Source organism: Engraulis encrasicolus, chromosome 16, assembly GCF_034702125.1.
Source record: "Engraulis encrasicolus isolate BLACKSEA-1 chromosome 16, IST_EnEncr_1.0, whole genome shotgun sequence".
NCBI lineage: Eukaryota > Metazoa > Chordata > Actinopteri > Clupeiformes > Engraulidae > Engraulis > Engraulis encrasicolus.
Window position 1 is genome coordinate 28,097,314 of NC_085872.1, and position 24,125 is coordinate 28,121,438.

The following is a 24,125-nucleotide window of genomic DNA, read 5'->3' on the forward strand; positions in this document are numbered from 1 at the left end:
CCTTTTATGATGCGAGTACTCCCAAGGGCATTATGCCGTCACTGCGCATTATATAAAGTTCCACAAGCAAGGTTAACTTCAGAATCATTTCAGAGAAGAACACGTTTGACATTGCGGATAATTATCGACAGATACAGAGCGCTTTATTTGTGTAGTGCGAGTGCGTAAGGCTTTTCATCATGAATCGCCTAAGTTACTCGGTAGTAGCGGCGATGAGCATTCCAGAGTGGGATGAAGCGGAGGCCGTTGTTAAAGCTTTGGCTAAGGAGTCTGAGAAGAAAGAGCAGAAGCTGATGGCCACCATGCAATCTCTCATTCAAGACATCTCCAAAGTGGAGGACGGAATCGACGCTGACCGGAAGGCCTGGGAAATAACCAAGAAAGAACTTTCCCGCACAATAGAGGCAGCAAGAGAGGATGAGATACAAAAGTGCAAACATGAGAAGAGTATCCCTTCCATGGAGGTCAACGCAGAGGCAGCGATGATAAAGGAGGAGGAAGAAATGATCGCGCGCCTGAAAAATGAGAACGCACTTCTTCAAGCAGAACTGGACAAGTTGGACGATGAGGACTATCTTGTAGCCAAACAGAGAGACCAAAGCATAAGGGACTTCTACATGCAAGAGAGAATCTGTGACCACAGGTTCAACAGAGCTCTGAATGGGTTCCTCGGATCAGCTGCAGTCAAACAGGCATTGCTGAAGCGTGTGAGGTCCCCAAGCTTGGCAGATCTTTTGAAGAAGGTAGATGAATATTATGTAGGCCTATAGCCTACTGATTTCACCCCTTTCTTTCCCTTCACAATGGTAATTTACTGATTTTTTTTAATTATTATTTTTACCTCAATTATCTTTTATTTTATATAAAAATATGATATTATTTCTATGTCATACTTCTATAGGGCCTACCTTCTACTAGTATTGCTGACTTTTACTATTGGGCTTTTTATCTTGTATTGCTGACTTTCGTTTCTTTCTGCTGTTTGACTGCTTATTTCTATAGTTGTTTTCACATTCTACTATTTTTTAATTCTGTACTGTAAAGTGTCTGGGTACCTTGAAAGGCGCTACAAATAAAATGTATTATTGTTATCCTGTTATTAGTCTGGTAGCCTAATATAGCCTACATATTCTGTGTCTGTCCTTCAGGTGGCTTGTGAGGAGCCAGAGGAGGAGGATCCAAGGCTTCGACTCCTCAGGGAGAGATTTGAGGCAAAAGAAAGAGAGCTTCTTGATGAAATGAGCCTACAGGAGAACTTCATAAGGGCCTTTCACCTGAGTGATACGAGAGCTCTGGAGAGGAAGATGGTCAAACAACTGGAAGAGATCAAAGCCAAAGAGTTGGAAAGAGAGGAGAAGAGAAGAAGAGAGGAGGAAAAGAGGATGAAAAAAGAGCGGTTGAAGGAGTTGGAAGCGATGGAGAAGAGGTGGAAAGAGGCAGAGAAGAAGAGTAAGAAGGAGGAGGAACTGAAGCAAAAAGAGGAGGAGAAAAGGAAAAGAGAGGAGGAGAAGAGGAAAAGAGAGGAGGAGAGGGCTCAGCGTAGAGCTCAGTCAGGGCCAAGCATATGGAGAAGATTCATCACATTCATCTCCGAGCAGATAGACATCCTCGTCTCCGAGTGAATCACCAGACACCAACAACACAAAATTATTCATTCAACTTGATTGGACTTCAACAATTCACCAGTACAATTCACCACAGAACCCAAAGCAACCAATTCAACTAAACTGGAGTTCAATAACTCAAATCAATCAATTCAACTTCACTGGACTTCAATAACCCAAATCAGATGGCCCTCAATATCCCAGATCAATGAATTCAACTTGGTTGGACTTAAACAACCCAAATCAACCAATTAAACTTGACTTCGATAACCAAAATCTGTTTCAGTTGTTCAGATTCAGTAGTATTATGATGATGATGATCTGTTATATGAATCTGATAATTATGAATGTTATATTTGCATGACCAAATATCACTTTCATAAACAATTTTCACAAAAAAAGTAATGTGGTAAATAATATGGTAAATAATATGTAATAATGGTTACATAGCCTTTTCAGTATCAGACTCAATGAATTTCTACACAAATGATGTAAGGCTTTTTGCTATACTCAGATTTTGCTACGTATACAGTATGTTAACTGCAATGTGCAATAATGTGTATTAGGTCTTTGTCTATGTATTTTATCTATGTACGCTGTCAGACACCTTAATTTCCCTCGGGATTAATACAAGTGCTCTACTCTACTCTACTCTACTCTACTCTACTCTACAAATGGCAGCGACTGCTCAGCATGAAAGCAGAGGGAGGGAGTTGTCCACACGTCTCACCTTTAATTAGGACAGTGGTTCTCAACCTTTTTTGAACCAATGCCCCCTTGACCACATCATAAGCCTCTCAACGCCCCCTTGACCTCATCATAAGCCTGCCAATGACCCCCTTAGTATTGAAAAATAGAATAGACTAATGCCCCCCAATGGTAACTAAGCCCCCGTTGAGAAATGCTAATTTAGGATATGCTTCAGCATGGGACACAGCAGACAGAGTAGAACTAAGACAAACATGGAAATCCATAAATGTAGGCTGCTGGGTGCTGGACCGAGTAAAGTAAATTAAGAGGAAGAAAAATCAAGTTCACAGCACCAGCCCCAATTACAGCTTTTTGATCATGACATTTCATGCATTTTACCCTTCATGGGCAGTCATGGGTAAACGGTTAGGGCGTCAGACTTGTATCCCAAAGGTTCCCGGTTCGACTCCTGACCCGCCAGGTTGGTGGGGGGAGTAATTAACCAGTGCTCTCCCCCATCCTCCTCCATGACTGAGGTACCCTGAGCATGGTAGCGGGCCGCCGCACTGCTCCCTTGGGACGCCATTTGGGGCTTCCCCCTTGCACGGGTGAGGCATAAATGCAATTTCGTTGTGCGCAGTGTGCAGTGAACACTTGTGTCACAATGACAGTTGGAGTTTCCCAGTTAAGCTTTCACTTCACTTCATAGATGAGGGCCGGGCTGTTGAAAATACACACAGCCATTGAAAATATGCTACCTTGCCAAAGCAATGTGATTGTCAATGTATGTAAGTTATTGTTAGGTGTGACTGTTCAGTTGCTGTGTTACATTGTGATTCAGCTACTCGGGCACGATCAAACACATTTTTTTTGTTCTTTCACCTTGTGGCTTGCTGGTATTAATTTCATGCAAGGCTACTTTTAACCTGGCTATCATCCATAGATATGCACATCCAGAAAATGTCATGAATTCCTTGACCAGACCCCCCCACACTCCAGTCCACCCCCATCCTGCTTCCTCTGGCCCTCCCCGAAGTGCTCCCACAACCTGCGTATGTGTGGAGCAGCGCATTCACACAGGATCATGTTTCCAGCACGGTCATAGCATCTGGCTTCCCCTTGTACCCACTTGGCCCACCGACAGACACTCAAATTGTACCACCTCAGGGAAAACTGCCCGTGCAGCATGCACCCGCTGCTGGTGAACTCATGTACCCAACCCATCCCAACACAACCCCACACCTCCACCACTGGCACCCTCTTGTCCTCCACCGTGCCTAAACATGGCGGTGTGTCATGCGGCATTCACGAGCGGGACGCAGACCGTTCTGCGTCTCCAGTTTGAGGCACAGTTTCCTGCTGGATCATGGAGACAACCCCCCCTCACCAAGAACACATGCCAGGGGTGTTCTCTGACCACTTCTGTGTACTGATTATGATTGTTTGTATTGTACTTGAATTCAATTAACTTCTTAACCCCTTAGCGCAGAGCCTATGTTTGAACCTTACTGTCACCAAAATTGTAATGGCTTTGTCTTTATCTGTTACCAAAGGCTCTCGGTACTGTTATAGCAATGTTGTTATAATTTAGTTGACTATTTTCAGCAAATAGTGAATAGGCCCGCCGCCAGCGACCCCATCTGCAGTAAGAGGCTCCAATAAGATAGCTTGTTTTTTTTTTTACAGTCAAGACTGTAATTTAAGTGTATGAAAGTCATATCAGGCAATAAATTACTGAACAGACGGGTCTGTTAATGATCTGATAACCTGAGAATATGCAGTGCCCACTCAGGTTACAGCGATACTGCATGTGAGAAACATGGCTGTATTTATCAGAGCTGCTTAAGATGGCCAAAGGTCACAGGCCATTTTACATAGGCCACGGCTATTCTGAGGTACAATATGTCACAAAATCACACCTGTTTGTCTATAAAAGAACACAAATGCCGTAACGTGAAATCCATGAAACACAGAGGAGTGAACAACGTCACATAACATTTGTGTGATGCATTACCGTAAAATATCTTTGCATTCTTCTACAAACTATACATAAAACAAAACAATAACAAATCACACTCATATGTATGGTTATGTTTAGTGATCTCTACAGATTATAACTGTGCATTAGCACCTCTTCCTGCACTGCAGAATTCATAGAGACCACATTGGTAAATTGAGCCATTTGCTCCATGAGAACTTGTCCCAGATATATCCGAGACTTCATACCGTCATCAACACCTTAAAAAAAAACATGAAGAACTTCCATCTGTTCAAGACCAAGACTGTTCAATCTGCACTGGGCATAATGGAATTATGCTATAGACTCAAACCAACATGGAACCAAGTGCTCAAAAAGGCCCATGTGTACAGGTCAGTGTGCACAGTCTTTTTTGAGGTTTAAATAAGCCTAAAACACCCATCTAGTTAGTAGTACAACTAAATGTTAAAGTAACACTGCAAAATTTACTGTGTAGGCCAAAGAACATCACTGTAGGCCTACCGATGAATGCGCTGCCATGCTCTGATAATGCCTGTGATTCCAACCACAACTGGCTGTGAGCAAACAACCTGACAGCACCTCTGATGGTATATATAGTGTACGACACGGTGCTACATTTGGCATCAGAGTCAGGTGAGAACCGCCACTGGTGTAACCTGTTTCAGGCAGCAAGACACATTCCCTCGCAACATACAGCTGAAATACTGTTGGGGAGAAAGAGACACATTGTTGTTTTAACTGGGAATGGGGATTGAAAGGGTTGCTCAGTTAACATCAATTAGCCAAATATACAGGTTCACTTGGACATGATTTCAACAGCTCAAATGGTAGGTGTATTCTTCATCATCTTCCGCAGTGCTTTCCTGTCTATAGTGCTTACAATGGGACAGGTCTTGGGACCTAATCAAATAATTCAAAGGGAATTGAAAACTTTATGTAATAACTATGGTAACGATTCCCTTTGCCTCTTTCATTCTGAGTGACTCAGCCTCTCTTTGATGGCTTTATACCTGAACATTCATGTTGTCACTCAATAGAATTAATTTTGAAATGTTCTTCCTTTTGCATTTCACAGGTAGGCCTACTGTCCCAACTTATTTGAGACATGTTGCAGTTATCAGATTTGAAATGAGATATGTCCCCCAAAACAATATTTTTCTCTCGGTTTTTAGCCGTTAATATGCTGTCTTTACACTATTCTCCAATGACTGGATTGAATGTTTTGAAAATTATATTATTTTGATTTTATTCAGTTTTCCAAGTGTCCCAACTTCATGGGAGCTGGAGTTTGTAGGCCTATGCTATGAGTATGAACATGACTTCTATTAAACATAAGAAGGAACCTGTTATTGACAAATAGGTTTGGATTGAGCTGTGATAGATGAATAAGTGCTGCCATTGTCCTTGAACAAAAAACAAAGGAAATGAAAATGAAAATGAAAAAGTCTCAGCAGTAGTGGATGGGTCTCCTGCAGTTCATCCCATTCCTGACACATCACATCACAGGAAGCAAAGGGGAGGAGAGTTGGCCCACACAGCTTTGACCCTGGGCTCCTGGAGGTGCTCTGACTGCCAGAGCCATGGTGTGACAGTTCCACGACCATGTCACTCCATCACATGCCATGGGCCTTCTGGAGGCGTTAATCTCGGGGTGTAGAGTCGTGAACCACCAGGAGCCAGAGACACAATCAACTGCCATATTAGCCTAATAAATTAAATAAACTTGCATATAGTGCAGAAAATATTTATTTGCATAGCGAGGCAAACCCATTCTCCATCCTCACAATGAAAGGTACCCCCCGCCATCCTCCTCCATGACTGAGCATGTACCCTGAGCATGGTACAGTACTGCCGCACTGCTCCCTCGGGGCACCATTGAGGGCTGCCCCATGTGCACGGTTGAGGCATAAAGGCAATTTCGTTGTGTGCAATGTGCAGTGTTTACTTGTGTGCTGTGGAGTACTGTGTCACAATGACAATGGGAGTTGGAGTTTCCCAATGGGCTTTCACTCACTTCACTCACTCACCTTTCAATCACTGGACATTGTTGGTGCCTAACAAAACTGTATAAAGTTATAAAAAAGTATGGCCTGCCAGGCTATAATACTTTGTAAAAGTATGGCCTGTCATCTCATTGATATGGATGGAATTGAGAGCTTTTCTCCTGTGTCATGTTGAACCATGTGCTATAGCCTTCTCTCTTGAGTCAAATTTCTGTGTCACATGCGAACGTAAGAGTGGAGTTGCTACGTTTGCATGAGACATTTAATTCAGAATTAACTCACTTTAATTCTGAATAAAGCTTAATTCTGCTTTGTAAACGTCATGTAAACACACAACATCACAATTTGGAATTAAATGAAAGATCAAACTAAACTCGACGGAACTTTTAATAATTAATTAATAATTAATTAATAACTAATTAATAATTCAGAATTAGAAATGTCATGTAAACATAGCCAGTGGAGTTAAATCCAAGTATGGCATGCAGGCTCTAGCCAAAGCACTATACTGTTAATTGCAAATGAAACCTTTGGTTGGCCCATGGTGCTTGTGCACCTGACTGAGCACCTGAGTTTGTGCTGCTTGGAATGTTTGTTTGTTTGTTTGTTTGTTTGTTTGTTTGTTTGTTTGTTTGTTTGTTTGTTTGTTTAATCCTGTGTTGCCTCTCTTTGCATCCTCATGCAAAGGTGTCTCATGACCTCTCTCTCTCCCATATCAATGGTAGCATGCTTTTTGATGTAATTACATGATGTAACTACATGGTCTTAATAGTTTATACACCAGATTTTCCACTGTACCTAATGACACCGTAAGAGTACTTCTACGTTATATACACACACCTCTCTGTTCTGAGGTCAAACAAAATGCCCCATGTCTAAACATCAGGCTACAGTGTTGCTATACTGTACAAAGTCAGCAGAGGGCGCTATTGTAACGACACAGTCAGAGCCGCACACAAGTCTGTCTGGGTACAGCCAACTGACTCCTTGGTTCGTCCGTCTGAACAGCATAATATTATATCTTTTTTTGCAATTGAAGTTGTCTTAGTGTCACTGAGTGTGAATTGGGTGTCACATAAATTCATTTTGAATGGTGGCAATGGCAATGACATTTGCATATTTTACACATGTTATTGCAGTGTAAGCACAGCCTATTTGAACTTTCCCGGGAAGTCAGGTCAAACTGACAGTTTTGGCATTAGTGTATGGGAATTGGGAAATGTCCATATTTATTTCACCTAGGGTGTGTTTGTAACATCGAATGTGCGTAGATTGAATCTCCCGACCCCATCATCTCTGCGCCAGACGGGCAGTACAGCAGTAACCTACTACTAGCAGTAGTAGTAGAGCTCTGTTGGATCCAATGCGTTTTACTATAGCCCCGCCCACCAGTCCAAGCACGCCTTAATTGTTGCGCCGCCACTTCAAGTAGTCCTCTGTTGAAGACTATTTTTCTAAAAACATAAACATCCAAATGTTTTGTAAATGTGCTTATTCATTTATTGTTTCAATTCATTATTATTTAAGGTAAGTAAAATGTATAATATGCGTCGAATAACAACGTCAGAATTCATGGCGGGAACCACAGCGGATTGATATCTGAGTCTAAAAAAAACAATCTGTAGTATTAAAACCCGCGGGAGCAGCTGAATCTAGAAAATTGTTGCGGTAGGCTTGAAAAGTGGAGACACACACGTCTGAGCTCATGCCGCCTGAAATGCAGTTAAACGTTTGAACCGCTCCAGTCAACTCCCACTTTGGAATATCACTTTCACTTTACTACAGCAAGACTTTGAGTCGTTGACTTGACTTATTTTGACCATTTTCTCAACGTCTGTATATTGATTTTTGGTAAGTATTGCTGCGTTTATTTCCATCCATTAGGCTCATTAACTTTACCAAGTAGGCTATGTATACTGTCTTGATTATAGCCATGTACGCACATTGCTGGTACTTAGTAGATTATACAAACATTTAACATGCTTAGTAAATAGTGTATTTCGGTGGTGGGGTGGTAGCACTATCCCTGGGCAGTCCATGCGTAGCCTGCATGATGATACTTGCATTTAAATGCCGGTGCAGGCTTGCACTGACAGTTAATGTTAGCGTGAGTTTCTGGACCGCAATTTCAGTGACCACCTCATACCGACGATTTATGAACACTGTCATCCATGTGTTTAAGCATGCCACTTGTACAGGATACACCAAGCAACAAAAACTTAGCTCAGATTTTAATATTGTTTTCGTTTACTTGCAGACATGCCACAGAGTCCGAGCATGGCGAGCAAGAATTATGACTACGACTACGACTCCTTTCAGCCCTACTTTTATTGCGATAATGAGGATGAGGATTTCTACTATCAGCAACACGGACAGGCGCAGCCCCCGGCTCCAAGCGAGGATATATGGAAGAAATTCGAGTTGCTACCAACGCCTCCACTCTCGCCAAGCCGGCGACCATCACTTGGAAGTCTCTATCCCACAGCAGAACGATTGGAGATGGTGACGGACTTTCTTGGGGATGACAGTGTGGCCACACACAGTTTGATTTGCGATGAGGACTATTCAAAATCTATCATCCGGGACTGTATGTGGAGTGGCTTTTCCGCAGCAGCGAAACTCGAGAAGGTAGTTTCTGAGCGTTTGGCATCATTTCAAGCTTCAAGAAAAGAGGCAGTTACCAGTGAACCTACCGTGAGCAGTCCACAACGATTTAAGTCGAACGTTTGCTACTTGCAAGACATCAGCACCCCGGCGTCGCAATGTATTGACCCATCTGTCGTGTTCCCCTACCCACTGTCGGAAACCCCCAAAACCAGCAAAACATCAGAGGCGTTGGCAGTTGGCCTGCCCCTGGATACTCCACCCAACAGTGGGAGCAGCAGCAGCGATAGTGATTCGGGTAAGGATCGCTTTACTTCTGTCATATTGCCCATGCTTTGCCATGTCATTTAGGCGCTGCTAAGCCTATGCTGTTGTATTAATTGGGTGGACAAATTGAAACGACTGTTACATTTAAAGGCGTTGATTGGGGGGCAACGATGTGCTCAGATCTGGGCAATTAAGTGTTAGATCATCTCGTTGATTGTGGTTGCATAAGGTGGGCTTTCCTCCCCCTGCTTTAACCACAACGTGTTAATATAGGATGAAGATGGGCTCACTACTGCATTGCTCTGAAAGGGGAGAGGGCGGGGACGCACCGTAGCTTCTGTTTGATAGTGTGACCAATGGCAAATATTTACAGTAGTGTTTCCCTTCTATTTCAGATGATGAAGAAGATGACGATGAAGAGGAGGATGAGGAGGAGATCGATGTTGTCACAGTGGAAAAGAGAAGATCTTTGAAACGTTCGGAATCATATTCTTCAGAAGCTGATTGCAGATCACATCATAGCCCTGTGGTTCTGAAGCGCTGTCACGTCAACGTCCACCAACATAATTACGCGGCACATCCATCTACCCGAAACGAGCAACCAGCGGTCAAGAGGATTAAGTTCGAGAGCAATGGCAGCCGGGTGCTCAAACAAATCAGCAACAATCGGAAATGCACGAGTCCTCGGACATCTGACTCGGAGGACAATGACAAACGCAAGACTCATAATGTGCTTGAGCGTCAGCGGCGAAATGAGCTCAAGCGCAGTTTTTTCGCTTTGCGCGACGAGATCCCAGACGTGGCCAACAACGAGAAAGCAGCCAAAGTGGTAATACTCAAAAAAGCGACAGAGTGCATTGTCAGGATGCAGTCAGAAGAGCATAAACTCATGTCAGTAAAGGAGCAGTTGAGGAGGAAATGTGAACAGCTAAATCAGAGACTGGAGTCACTGAAGAGATCATAGTATGAACTATGAGAGACTTGATGCTTTGCACCTCTCCCGCCTGAATAGGCTAAAGACTGTTCCTTGAGACCACTTTGGACATTGAAGCAATCAGATCACGTTGAACACAGTCTCACTGCCTCATTTACATGGCCTACTGGAAGTTTTTCACTTTGGTTTATTTTGTATTTATTTTTTTTAATGTACAATGGCAGACAAACTGACTACAACCCTAAATTAATATTGTGTTTTGTAATATTTGTACATATTTGCGCAGATGTATTTCAGATGTTGTCTTCATTTTGAATTGTAAAATGTATACAGGTGTAAGTACTCATATAACACAAAATATCTGTCCCTCTATAACACAGTTGTACTGGCTGGATTTCCCTGTTCTGAGGTTGTTGTTTTTTTGCATGCGGTGAACATGGTCCACCGTTTTGCATTCCAAATGCAGCCGAATGGCCTCTCAGGGGTATTTCACACGGCCTACTGGAAGTTGATCACTTTGGTTTATTTTGTAATTCATTTTTATCATACAATGGCAAGCAAACTTGCAACCGCCCTAAATTAATATTGTGTTTTGTAATATTTGTACATATTTGCTCAGATGTATTTCAGATGTTGTATTGATTCTGAATCATAAAATGCATTTGTTTATACATTTTGTTTGACTTGTTCTTGCCATAGCACTTGTTAGTAACACAAGTTGTTACCGTATATTAAAACTTTTCACCAATTTCTAATATGACTGAAGTTTATAGGGTCATAGAATGTTACACACATTTCCAAGAGCTGAACTTGGTTAATCTGGCTGTGTAAGGTGCTAGGCTATCCTTACCAAGTGTTTGAGACAACAGGTAGCCTGCAATCTATCGTCCCTTGCACCTGGCCATTGCTGGCAGAAAAAGGTGTGCCTGAACTGGCCCTAGACTAGTACAGTTGACTGAAGTAGCTGTCTAAACAGTCTGTTACATTAAACAAAATGCAGCCCACTTTGGGTCCATTGCCCTTATAGCAGTGGTCTTTATTTTAGGGCCTAAGTATTCAGACCACCAAGTTTTCTGTGGAAAGCAGAGACAAATTAACTTTACTCCCAATGTGTCTACTTCCTTCTAGTGTGCTTCCTCAGCTTTATTGATTTACGATTTGTCATGAGTAAAAGCTGTGACTTCACAGGACTAAATAATCCCAAAACAAATGCATGACTTGGATTTCTTTTTTTGATCTTTTCATTGGTGAAGTTTTGCTCTTGGTCTCTGATGTAGTTTCACTGGCATTTTTCTATAGAGGGTAGTTGGCTGAAGGCAGTGGACCTCTGCTTATTCATGCAGACAACCAGGCCTCTTCACTCTATGTGAAAACACTCAACACTCAATATGTTAGTACCGATTAAGACTTGGTCAATACATTTTTGGAAACAATAAGGTTAAAGAAAGAGGCTGCGCAAAAAGGGGTTAAACATCATCGGCTTGCATGGAGACAAGTGGTGTGACCAATCAACCGGTACCTAGATGCATCTGAAACAGACATTTGTCCATTCTGAACATCAATGAATTTCAGCAAACTGGATATAGGCAGAGCATATGCAGTCAGGATCCCACATGCCCTGTATAAGTCTACATCTAATTGGTGCACTTCCAGGTCAGGTAAAGGCCTCTGTAGGCGACCATATCACCATATCTACAGCCTGTCACCCAGGGCCACTGACAGCTTTTGGCATTTGAAAGGCCAAGTCATCTGAAAGCCCGCCGCCCCCCCCAATACATGCAATGTCATAGGGAGCCAATTACTACCTACCTCTTTAGTCCTTGCTGTATTTAGAGCAGAAGTTAAGCCACTTCTTTTTTTTGTCTTTTATTAATTTATTTATGACAGGCCAGTGAGAGATTGGACAGGAAATGAGTGGAGAGAGAGAGATGGGGAAGGTTCAGCAAAGGACCCGGGCCAGAATCAAACCCTGGTCGCTAGCATAGCAGCCCAGTGCCCTACTGTTAGAGCCACGGTACGCTAGGGCCGAAGTTAGGTCACTTCTGTGGTGCAAGTCAAAGTCCAAGAGTCTGCTCTGACTACATGCACATGAATCTGCCTCGTCTATTTCTACTAAAGGTTGTAAGAGCATAATTAAGTAACCATTATAATACACTACACTACACTTGTTCAATAAAGCACTGATTCTATTTTATTGAACAGTCGCATGCAAACAAGCAGAACATTCTGCCACCAGGCTACTTCACCCACGTGTCTCCTCATTTAAGTTTTATTTTTATTGTATAAGACACACAGTTAATGAAAGTAATCACATCAGAACTTGTTACAGCTGGAAAAGGCTGGGAACTTTAAGGGGGGGAAAACACAATATTGGGATACAATTAAGACTAAATACTGTTCCGTTAATATTCATTTAATAATTAATAACATAAGGCCCTGCTGTGGCCTAACGGTAGGGCACTGGGTTACTACGCTGGCAACCCAGGTCCGATTCCAGCCCGGGTCATTTGCCAATCTTTCCCCGTCTCTCTCCCCCCACTCATTTCCTGTCTTTCCTCCACTGTTCGGTCAAAAAAGGCAAAAAAGCCCTAAGATCTATTTATAATAATAATAATAACAACAACAAAATGTCTGAAAATGTGTACATCTTCAATAAACCTCAATGTCCTATCGGCACTAGAGATGTTGAATCTGTTCCTGTGGAGGGATCTGGTTCACTGGCACAATACGAAGTAGGGAAAGATCGTTTCAGTGAAAGTGTGTGAGTTGCATTTTCAGGGTTTGTGAATGACATGGTCTCCTCCCAGTCCAGTTTCACTCTGATACTCTTGGACTCCGACTCCTCTGTGAGGGCAAAGTTTTCTGTGACTGGAGAAGCAGCTGTAATAACTAGGCTATATTCACCAGAATCATACCTTATTAGTTAATAGTGGCAATTTTCAGTGCCACTTTAGTCCCAGTTCCCTGTCAAAGTCAAAGTTCTCTGTTTGGCATTTGTGCACAAGCTAGTAGTCCAGGCACATTGGAACTCGTGTGCAGGCCATCTGAGTCAATAAATAAGAAATACATTAAAACGTGATCCAAGGCAGATACAGAAAACATCACAATGTCAGATCTTTTAATTAGCCATCAGTGTTACTGCATCAGGGAAAACGCTGTTTGAAACCCTTGCTTTGAGATACTGTTACTACCATTCACCACCTCCACATCCCAACAGTGTGTCCATGTGGTGCCCAGACCCAAGTTTGGCCACATCTGCAGTAGGCTGAAGTCCTTCATCTTCTTCTCACAGGCTTTGTACTTCAAGTGGCCACACTGATCAGAGCTCCTTAAAAACAGATCTCCTGGTGTCAAACATGTCAAACATCACTCCTAGTAGCCAATAGGCCTACAACGCACACTGACACCACACCATCACTCAAGTTCATGCAGAGAGCATGGCACAGAGGAGCAGACGGCTCGTGACGTCAGAGTCTAGATCTGACACGAAATGCTCTACGATGCGCATGCCTGCAAAAGCACATGGAGGAGAGGACGTGATTTAGCTGCTAGGTAGCAAATAATTTTAAGCAACATCCGATGTTTAATATCTCTGGCGGAGAGAGAACAGTACAAATATGATTGCAAGAGATGACGCTAATCGGAAAATGGTAGGGATCCTTTTCTATTTCCACCAGCATTACAAGACACAACTGTGCACATGCTACCCATCAGTGTGGGATAGCCTGTTAGCTTGCTTGCTAGTTGCTTCAGTTGAACAGAAGTGTGTGTTTGTTTCTGTGTTATTACGAAAGACTGTAGATTAGTCATAACTGAATGCAATGCCTACATAATGTATGTAAATAGCGGTGTAAGAGCTTGGTGATGCCATCTGTGATGTGACATTTTACTCCATTGGATAATTATTATTGTTGAGCAAGTTCAAGTTCTTGTTTAGTTTACAAAGTGTTCCATGAATCCTTCTAAGGTTACTGTAGGACTCGCTGTAGACCAGTGTTTCTCAACCTTTTTTTAGGTGAGGCACCCTTTCAATTCATGAAGAATCTCAAGGCACCCCAAACCAACAAGCCGGAACATGGCATTACATCCGGTCCGATGCCACACAAGCTTAGAAAAGTAACACATTTGGAGACGTCACACGACCTACATTCGAAGTTGCAGCTGACTGGGGCGACCTATATTTACTTTATTGTGCGTAATTGGCAGATGAAAGATTCCACTGACTAGCATTAACTTATCAATTTAGACAAATATGTATTATATTACATAATTTATTTATCAGCCACGTTTCCGCGGCACCCCTGAGGGGGGCCCTTGGCACCCCAGGGTGCCCCGGCACCCCTGTTGAGAAACACTGCTGTAGACGAAAAGTGGTGAAAACAAGTTTTCATTATTCAGAAGTGTATTTCCAAAGTCCGATCGAGTCATGCAGCCACGTGCAGTTGATTATTAAAATTAGGTGGCGACGACAGTCCCATGAAGGAGAAGGACAACAGTGGCTCATCTTACTGCAGCGTTTTGAGTTTGATAATATTACTAGGCTACCCGGGAAGTTGTTAATATTTTGAATAGTGCATTATCATTTCAATATATCCCAATCTCTGACAAAATAACTGTAAAGAACACTGTATTTAAAATGAAATAAGGTGGCAGTCGCTCAACTGCTATGTGTTTGGGACGTCCTTGTGACTCTCATGGATGCGCCTCATAAATTGTGAAGGGGAGGAAGGCTAGTCATCATGGAGAGGATCTGATACCCCATCCTCCCCTCACCCCTGTAGATTCTGGCACCAGCCGCTAAGCCCGCCCCAGCTCACCAGAGTTTGCTGGCTCAGTACCAATATTCTCCCTAGTTGTAACTTTGCAGCTAGTCCAACCTTTGAACACTAGCATACACTGATAACACTCAACTCAAATTTGGCACAGACATAATAACCAGACTTTATAATACTAGGATGAAGGGAAGCACTGAATGAGTGGTAGTGGGCTAATGATGTGAGGCAGAAGGTGTTGTACAGTCAGCATACAATCACTGGTGTGGCTTTGGTTCATTGCTTGATGTCTGGACTGCAGTGTGCATGTGCACAATGATCGCTGAGGTTAAATTATGCTCTTCCACCCCCTCCACTGCATGGTTCATTGCTCCATATACTCTGGGGAGATTACAGACGTTGTCGACAGCAGCTGATGTCTCTCGGGCTGCGTGCATGCATGGATGGCAACATGCAGGTCTGGACTGGAATCGAAAAACAACCCGGGCACTTTTGACACATGCCAGCCCATCAGACAGCCCTCTGTTTCTCTGATTTGATTTGAATTGAAATTGTATTCTGTGATATTATGATTAGCTCAGTCCACAGTTCACATATATTACTGTAAACATAGGCCAGTGGGCCATCATCTAAATTCAGAGCTGGTATCTAAAGGAAATAAACAAACTAACTAACTCATTAATTAAAAACAACAGCACCGGCCCCCAAGGAGTGTCGGCACTCTGGGGAAATGCCCTGTATACCAGATTACCAGTCCAGCCCTGGCTTCCTGCATCCTAGTCTGAGACTGGGCATGTGCAGCATGTACTCATGAAGATCATGCTTGATGGCTGCAAAATGCTTGATGGCTGCATAATGCTTGCCTGGCCGAAAGCCGACTGTTGACTTCGTCAAACAGTCTGGCGAAAGCTAAGAGGATTCCGTCTCCGTGAAGGGTGGGGAGATGGTCTGATCTTACTCTGCCATTTAAATACATTGGAGTTCCGAATTCAAATTAAAACCCATATTGTGCTTTATTAGCATGACTGTTACGATATAGTGTTGCAAAAGCGTACAAATAACAAAACCTAATTGTGAATAGTGATATCTTAACCAATCAGTAACGGACTTGGCGGACTCTCAACTGTTTCCTGATTGGCTAAACAGTGATCGAACCAACCTAGGAGGCTTTCACCAGACTACAGTCGGTGCGCCGCCAACAATCTTTGGGTGGAGTACATAGGTCCTGGCGTCGCCAGGCTAGCAAAATGCCCTCCTGGTATAATCCCAGGAGGGGCATGGAGCCGGTCCTGGCAGGTGTCCCTGCACCGCACGACTGATGGCTCTCTGTCACTTTCACTGAATTGCCTCTCCGCTAACCTGCTGAGAGTGTCAAACTGGTTGTGTGGTCTGGTCTGGGCTGGTCTGGTCTGATGACCACACGCACGTTTCTGGCAGTGACACATTGGCTTTTGTGTGCAGCCCAGTTCCTCATTTCATTTGCTCGTTGTCGTCAATCTCCAATCTGGTATATTATCACCTCCAGTGTGAAAAATGGTCATGACATGACCTGCCCACACCCCCCCCCCCACCCCACAAACATGGGCTCATTTATTTAGTGTCGTTCTTCGCTGAGCTGGGGTGCATTTCTTGAAAGCATAGTTGTTAGCAAGTTAGTAAGTTGCGTAGTTGCCAATTTGAAATTGCATTGCAAACTGCAAAGTAGCTAACGTAGTTAGCAACTACGGCATCGAAAAATGCAGCCCAGTGTTGCAGCCGTTTTGTTCTTGTGTTCATTTGTAATCCTCACTGTGTTAAGCGTAGTCGTGAGTGACCCATAGTCCCCACTGTTGGCAGCAGCCCTGACTTGTTGCCTGTGGGGGGTTTCCAAACATGGCTCTCCCTGGAAAGCTTGCAGCTTACATGCTGCCAGTGTCCCTCCTCACGCTGTCTCCTCACCCCAGCTCTCCCCTCTCCTCCCCTCCCCTCCTCGCTCGGGTCATCGGGGCCACACACGACTGCCCATCATGCTGCCCTGCCCCTGCCTGCCAGCTCCACAATTTCACTCCTCCGTCATAGTGGGTTTTATTTTCCACCACATCCCACTTCCAGTTTCCCTCCCTCCGCCTGCCTTCTTCCATCACCCCCCCCCACCCCACACACAAAGACACACACACACCACCACCACCACCTTTCCCCAAGTGGCCATGGGGGCACCATAGAAGGCTCTGGGCAGGAGTGAGCCTCTGGCTATGTGTGATGTCAAGACAGTGAGGGCACACTCGTCACCAGGCTCTCACATGGTGTGTGATGTGACAGACCCAACCCCCAGGGCACACGCACACGCACACAAGTTTACATTTTGAATAATCTGTTTTATTAACACAAGGGCAAGCACATTAAGTTAAGAATGCAGTAAAAGAGCCTTGCAAGTAACAATGTGTAGAAAAAGAGACACACAGGCATTGTTGAGTGATCTGAGAAAGCTGTTCAAACCCCGCCTAACAAGAAGGATTGACAATGACACTGTAGTATCAGAGAAGCTACAATGTTTTGTTATTATAACAAAGTCAATACTGTACTTTGCAGAGACTTAATCAGCAACATAAGATTTATAGATTTAGATTTAACAACAATCTCTGTTTACAAATAAATCCGTTTTTCATTGTGTCTCGTCATTGTCCTTGACTGTATGGCAGTCCCTGGTCTCTCCAGACCACAGTAGTAGTAGAGAAACTACAATATTTTGGTGTTGTGATAATCAATATTTTGCCGAGACTTTGTCAGTGTCATTAGGTTTGCAACAGCTGAATCTCTTACAAACAAGTCAATTTTTCATTGTGCCTCGTCATTGCACTTAACTGCAGGCAGCCTCTGGTCACTCCAGACCACAGTAGTAGTTGTAGTGTTGGTGTGTCGTGGGCGGTGGAGCTGCTGGCTTGCGGCATCATTGTGTCTGCTTTGATGAGCAGTAACACAGGCCTTGGTGGCCTCTGGGCCCCCTCCTGAAACACAGCGCTTGCTTCCCAAGGGAGGGTTGGATTGCTCCCGCTCCTCCAGCTGCAAAGGAGCAAGAGATGGCTGACCATCTGGAGAAAACGATACTATCGCTGCCAATTCCAGCCATTTAGAGTGGCCCTTCACTCCCCCAACCCACCCACAGCCCCATCCCCTTCTGTAGCCTTGACTGCTGTGTTTTCATCAGTCAAAATATTAGATGCCACTTTCACATGCTGTTACCCTCACGCTGTGTTAATGGACAGCATGTGCTGTCTTCGTGTTGTCTACCACAGTTTATCTATCAAAGATCTCTTGGCCTTGTCTGTGTTGTATGTTTATGTGCACTTGTATAAGTTGAGGCGCCTGAGGGAAGCGAATCGACTTATCCTTAAGCTTGCACACGTTTGTGCGGCCATGTAATCGACGTTAGTAAATTATTTAGAACGTATCAGGTTGTCTAACACAGACATAGGCAGATTATTGTCAAGCACTGTTGAAAAATATCTGCAATTTGACAAAAACCTTTCAAACAATATATTATTCATTGAAGAAAACTGTTGTCGTGTAACTTTTGTAGCTTCTTGTCATCTGAAAGAAAAGAGCAAACAGTTTTGTTTGATTTGAATAATAACGTAATGTATGGGGTTTTACAGGGTTTGTAAATGAACACAAGAACAAGTGGCAATGCAATTCACTGACTCCGTAAACTTGCTGAGGTTTGTTAAGCAAATCAAGACCACCTGTGACTGATTAACTGCTGGGCTTCTTTTTTTTCTCTTCCAGGGGCAGAGGCTTACGGCAATAGGTGATGGCCCTTTGATGGATGCAAGTTGGTGCAACTGGCAGGGGGCTTTCAGGGAACAGATGGGCTGTGTAGCAGGGAGGAGCTGCACAGATCTGCTATTGACACTCAACCCCTGACAATGTGCTGCCGCAGCAGCCCACAGCAGATGCCTTTGGAGGTGTGTCTTTGTGTGAGGTACAGTCAAAGGTTTTTTCTTTTCTGTCATTATGAGGAGGGCCGTGATCTTTGATCACTAGGACTGAAAAACGGTCATTTGATCTCGCAGCTCGACTTGACGGTGGTTATTGCCACCTGCTTTCGCCAACACCGTAGCAGGTGATGCTCAGGAAAAGTTACTTCCTGTTTTGAGTTGACTGTTGAAAAGCTGTTTTCCTTGGAAGGCTGGAGTCAAATATAAACAAAGATTTCAAGGCTTGTTATGCAAGCAGTATGTAATGCTTTTGTTCAGTAGTCAGTACCCTGTATTTCCTGTTATGAAGCAGTTAAAAATCTGTATCACTGTTTATGTTTGGGGATAAGTTTTTAATCAGATGGACTTGAATCAGGGATGAAAATATTTTCATTCTTCGACTGTAAGACAAAGAACACAAACTCGGATGTGAGCATCAACAGCCTTATCTCCACAACTGTGGGTTTAGTAGGACATTTGAAGGCCCTCTAGAGCCCAAACTTTATCATTTTTGTTATCTTGTATTTGGTTTATTGTTTGTATACATTAGCTATTACATTTATTTAAATATTTATTTTGTTTCTATGCTTTCCCTGCCAACATGCCGCGGCCCCCCTTGCACCCTCTCGCGGCCCCGCAGTGGTCCCCGGCCCCCACTTTGAAAACCACTGCTCTAGATGCTGAATGAAGTACATCAGCCATTCAGTGTCTCGTTTACCAACAGAATGTGTTAAGAGTCAGTGCTGTAGCCTGAATGACATTAATGCTGTTTGCATTATAACAAGTGGAGCCAGTTCTAGCTGAGAGAGATCTAAAACCCTCTCATTATTCACGCCCTCGGGAACTTTGAGCATGAGCTCCCACAGTCTTGCAACTTAAATAGAGACCGACTTCTCTCAATTAGTCATGAGAGTGAGATGGAAGCTTGAAAGGAAAAAGAGCGAGGCAAATCAATTATAGCAAATGCTTCTTCTAATGGATCTTAGTCGATTTAATCTGTGAATGTGTGTGCGTGCGTGTGTGCGTTTGTCTGTCTTTGTGAGAAAACAAGGTAAAAGTAAGCCTACCTCGCTTCCTAAATTTCTTTTCAGAGCTGAAATGGGCTTTGACACCAGCAGTGCATAATTGCACTGCTTTACGTTTGGTGTGAATTGATTTTTGAAGGCATAGTGAACACCCTTCCAGCCACACCCCTTTATCATATTACCGGTACATAAAAGTAGGAAGTGGATGTAATGAAGTTAAGAAATTACAGTAAACATCCTCCCCTTATGGGAAGTCTCCCCCAAAAGGAGAAAGCACTTTGGCTTTCCCAATTGTTTCACTGTGAAACATCCCATCCCATCCCATCTCTCTCCCTCTTCCTCTATCAAGCGTCCATCGCTTCACCCACTCATGGCCTCAACCACACGGCATAGCACAGCACACCTTCCTGTTATTTTCCCGCGTAGTACACACGAGAGGTCCTGGTGAGCATAGGCAGCGCGCCAGTGGGCAGCGCCCCACCATCACTTCCTGTTACTCAGCTCTTTTTTGGCGGGCAGATGGGCATTGTCCACAGCGCTCAGGAGAACACCATGCTCCGCTGGACTGGACAGCTGATGTGTCCGCCGAGACCCGGAGCGGTCCAGTAGCAGCTGCCCGAAATACCTCCGTCTTTTCCTGCCTGCCATGGGGGTGAGGGAGACAGAGGGACTCATTGTGCTGGGCCCCCCTTCTTCCAGAAGGAAGGATCTGCTCTAAGAGGTCACAGCGTGGGGTCGCCAATTAGGCTCCGCGTCAAACTCTGAAGAAAAAAAACGCAATGACAAACCGGCATTAGCACATGTGTGGTGTTTTTGTTTGTTTTTAAAAAAAAAAGTTTTTGGAAAGCTCACTGTTGTCATCTGTTGAGCTTTGTCAGAATTTCCCACTTCCCCCCTCCCTGCATTAGTCAGGGCTTCTGGAGACTGCTCCCGCCTTCTCCTGATACCCCGAATATAACTCCCATCTCTCTGCTCTGCCCTGCTCTCATTTTACCCTTCTGCTATAGGCCTGAACCTAATGACCCTAAAGCCAACTGCCCACCACCTCGTAGGTCCAGGCCAGAGCAGGCTAAGAGTGCAAGTTGCTGTAATGGACATAAGGCTTGTTGATGCTGATCTAATCTTAGCCGCTCTAACCTTACCTCAACACAAGCTCACAAATCACCAGCAGCTAATCTGAACGCGATTCGGAGCAGAGTTAAAGTGGGTGGGCAGGCCTCTCCGCAAGCAGAAATAATGGGGGAGGTTTTTAGCTTGCCCTCAGGCCTCAGTAGAGACTGGGTATAAGGCCTCAGTAGAGACTGCGTATGAGGCCTCAGTTGCCGCGCTGGTTTTCCCCATCAACCCATCTCCACCCCTTGTGTGTTCCATTTCCTTTAGATGTTTTTGTCAGTGGGAAGGCTGATCATGTACCGTCTAACAATGGCTCACCATTTGTATGGAAAGAAAAGCTTCTTGACACTTGGCACCGGGCCATTATTATCCAAAGTCAATTCTGCCTGTATTTTTAATGCGCTATTTCTGTTCCTGTTGCTCAACTTCTATAGCCCACTCCTGGTGGCGACTGACAAAAGACGGCTCCTGAGCTGACATCGATGGCTGAAAATAAGATGAATGGGCTTATATACGCACACAGCACAGAAGGAGCTGTGATGCAATGCGTAAATGAAACCATGTGTTATGTCAAAGCTTTGCCTCTCCCCCCAAACGTGGTGTCGGAGAGAACCTTTGGTTTAGGCCTGACATCTCCACCCATCTGAAGGCCTAGCAGACATAAAACCCTCCAATGAGAAGCCTGTACTGTGGACAGGCTCTAGTTTTTGTCAAGGATCCACCAGCCCTATTCCAACCCATTTTATGTAATTTAATTGAAAACAGTCTGACCTTAAAATAGTCCTGGTTGAAATGCTCAAACTCTGAAATCCTTATGAGCACGACCTAAGCTAGGGGAGGCGGGGGAGCGCTGCCAGTAGTTGTTATTTTTTCTTTCCGCTCTCCGCGATGGTGAAACTCACGCAAAGACGTAGACGATGATAGCACATTTTGTCCATCTCTCTTCCGCCCCCCTCTCTCCCATGGATGTTTTTTATCACTGAATACCCAAAAGAGAGGAGTGTGTGAAACTTTGGCGCTCCGTAGTGCTGCTGATTTCCTGTGAACATGGTCACTCTCACACTACCCACTGACTCACCCCCCCACCCCCTTTCCTAACCCCGTTCTGGAGCCAAGGTGACATCTCAGCCGGTTCTGTGTAGGGGTGTAAATCACAGCCTCCATGACGATACGATACGTTATCGATTTCTTAAAGCAGGGATTCGATTATTTTCGATACTTAAGAATGCCCAACGATAAGATTCGATTCGATGTGATTAAATCGTCGGCCGTAGGATCGATGCAACGATACATCTAATTTTTGATTATTTACACCCCTAGTTCTGTGTCTGATCAGAGTGAGTGAGTGCAAACGTCAAGACACTGGCCCAGCGTGTTTGCTGACTCACTTTGCCTACCGATGTGGGGATGATTTACTACGTCTGTGTAAAGGGCTCCGAGTTAGTCGTAGCCCCTGCCGCTGTATTTTTGGACAGTGCTGTGTAAGTAGGGGTGATGCAAGGAATGTGTAATGCAATAAAGGAACATCTTGCTCCTGTAAGTGCGCAGGGGAAAAAATAAAGATCCCCGGAGTGGAGCAGAGGTTGAAGTCCTGTTATAGCCCCTCTGGATGCGAAGTCTGTAATGTACACATATACGCTGCCAGATGTCTTAAAATATCCCCCCTGGTATTCTCTTCCTGATCCCCCCCTTCTAGAAGCGTCCGTGTTCTCTCTGTAGTCAGTACACATCTTTGGCTGACACAGCAGTGAGCTCAGCCTTAGTTCTCTGGTCAACTCGGTCGGTACCACCAGACTGACTCAAGATGGTTTTTAACCCTCAGATACTCCCACCCCAGCCCAATTTCTCTTTGTTGTTCTGTCTCTCTCTCTCTCTCTCACTCACTCACTCACTCACTCACTCACTCACTCACTCACTCACTCACTCACTCACTCACTCACTCACTCTCTCTCTCTCTCTCTCTCTCTCTCTCTCTCTCTCTCTCTCTCTCTCTCTCTCTCTCTCTCTCTCTCTCTCTCTCTCTCTGTGTCTCCCCCTTTAAACGCTTTAATTTCTACTCTTGGCTGGTCTCCCAGGACAAGGCTGTAAATGGCAGAGGGAGACTGTGGCAGAAACGAAGCCCAGAGAGAGAGAGAGAGAGAGAGAGAGAGAGAGAGAGAGAGAGAGAGAGAAGGAAAAAGGGGAAAAAAGAACCTTGGAAGTTTTAAATAAATAGCGTCTGTCTCCAGTAAATAAGACCCACTAAACAATCAAGGACTTGAAATGCAGGGTTTCTGGTGAAAAATGTCTGCTCCGTGCCAGGGCCCGTCCCTGAAGGCCCCGTGCCAGAGAGGCTTAACACACTTTTACCGTAAACAAGCTGGAATCTTGGCGTCTGTTTGAACAATGCGCTGGCCACTTTGCCAGTGGAGCACAAGCCTGTGTTTCATGCCTAAACTCCTCCTCCTTCAGGAGAGAGTCAGCATTGAGTAATGGGGATGACTGAGTGTTGTGTAATACACAGTAATTTGGAGATAGTGTTGCCTGCCTGTTGCGCTAGGTTGGGAAAAATGCCGTTTTTGGCTGAGAAGGGTGGAAGCATCTCTTGAAACACTTCATCTGCGCTCTCTCTCTCTCTTTCTCTCTTTCTCTTATTCACTCACTCACTCACTCACTCACTCACTCACTCACTCACTCACTCACTCACTCACTCACTCACTCACTCACTCACTCACTCACTCACTCACTCACTCACTCTCTCTGTGACTGCCTCGGTCACTGGCAGACTCTCCTCTGTTGGCCTATTCCTACCTCTGTACTGAACCTAGTGCCAATGGTGTGGTTTGTGTGAATTTTACAGGGAGTGAGAACGACGAGGTCCCCCTTGCCAATTTGAAATTAAAAGCAAGACATAACTTCGGGGCCCAACTCAATTTTGTCTGGGGGGGGGGGGACTTGAGTTTGTTCTCATGAGCTGTGTGTGACTTTTCTCCTGCTCTAATTTTGCCAATCAGGGACCCCAGTCAGGGTGTAGTGGGTTTGATGATATTTCCAGCTAATGGTGAACTGAATGCCTTCCACATGCTATGCACCCTCCAACCTTGCTCTTACACCCCTCTCACCCAGCAGCCCCCTCTGTGAGGTGGCACCTGTTGTGTTGGCTGTCTCTCTGTCCGAGTCCA

General features: G+C 44.4%; 2 protein-coding genes and 1 long non-coding RNA gene across 3 annotated transcripts in view; all 3 read left to right on the plus strand.

Annotated features, from left to right (window-relative positions):
* The first annotated feature begins 81 nt into the window (after positions 1-81).
* Positions 82-1,876, plus strand: LOC134465532 (trichohyalin-like). The gene is made up of 2 exons (XM_063219241.1): positions 82-743; positions 1,149-1,876. The coding sequence occupies exons 1-2, from the start codon at positions 180-182 to the stop codon at positions 1,620-1,622; spliced, it is 1,038 nt and encodes a 345-aa protein (XP_063075311.1). The 5' UTR covers positions 82-179; the 3' UTR covers positions 1,623-1,876.
* Positions 1,877-7,964: 6,088 nt separating this feature from the next.
* On the plus strand, positions 7,965-10,772 carry mycb (MYC proto-oncogene, bHLH transcription factor b). Its single transcript, XM_063220358.1, has 3 exons — positions 7,965-8,147; positions 8,554-9,198; positions 9,563-10,772. Exons 2-3 carry the CDS (start codon positions 8,556-8,558, stop codon positions 10,129-10,131), a joined length of 1,212 nt encoding a protein of 403 aa, XP_063076428.1. The 5' UTR covers positions 7,965-8,147; positions 8,554-8,555; the 3' UTR covers positions 10,132-10,772.
* Positions 10,773-13,592: 2,820 nt separating this feature from the next.
* The window catches only part of LOC134466460 (uncharacterized), a 42,129-nt gene continuing 31,596 nt past the window's right edge, over positions 13,593-24,125 (plus strand). The window contains exons 1-2 of the long non-coding RNA XR_010038307.1: positions 13,593-13,751; positions 18,636-18,831. This is a non-coding gene — a long non-coding RNA (uncharacterized LOC134466460). The remainder of the gene's footprint in view (positions 13,752-18,635; positions 18,832-24,125) is intronic.

Coding starts and splice junctions, on each gene's coding strand:
- LOC134465532 (XM_063219241.1), top strand. CDS start 180: ATGAATCGCCTAAGTTACTCGGTAGTAGCGGCGATGAGCATTCCAGAG. Junction 744..1,148: donor TGGCAGATCTTTTGAAGAAG/GTAGATGAATAT, acceptor TCTGTCCTTCAG/GTGGCTTGTGAGGAGCCAGA.
- mycb (XM_063220358.1), top strand. CDS start 8,556: ATGCCACAGAGTCCGAGCATGGCGAGCAAGAATTATGACTACGACTAC. Junction 9,199..9,562: donor CAGCAGCGATAGTGATTCGG/GTAAGGATCGCT, acceptor CTTCTATTTCAG/ATGATGAAGAAGATGACGAT.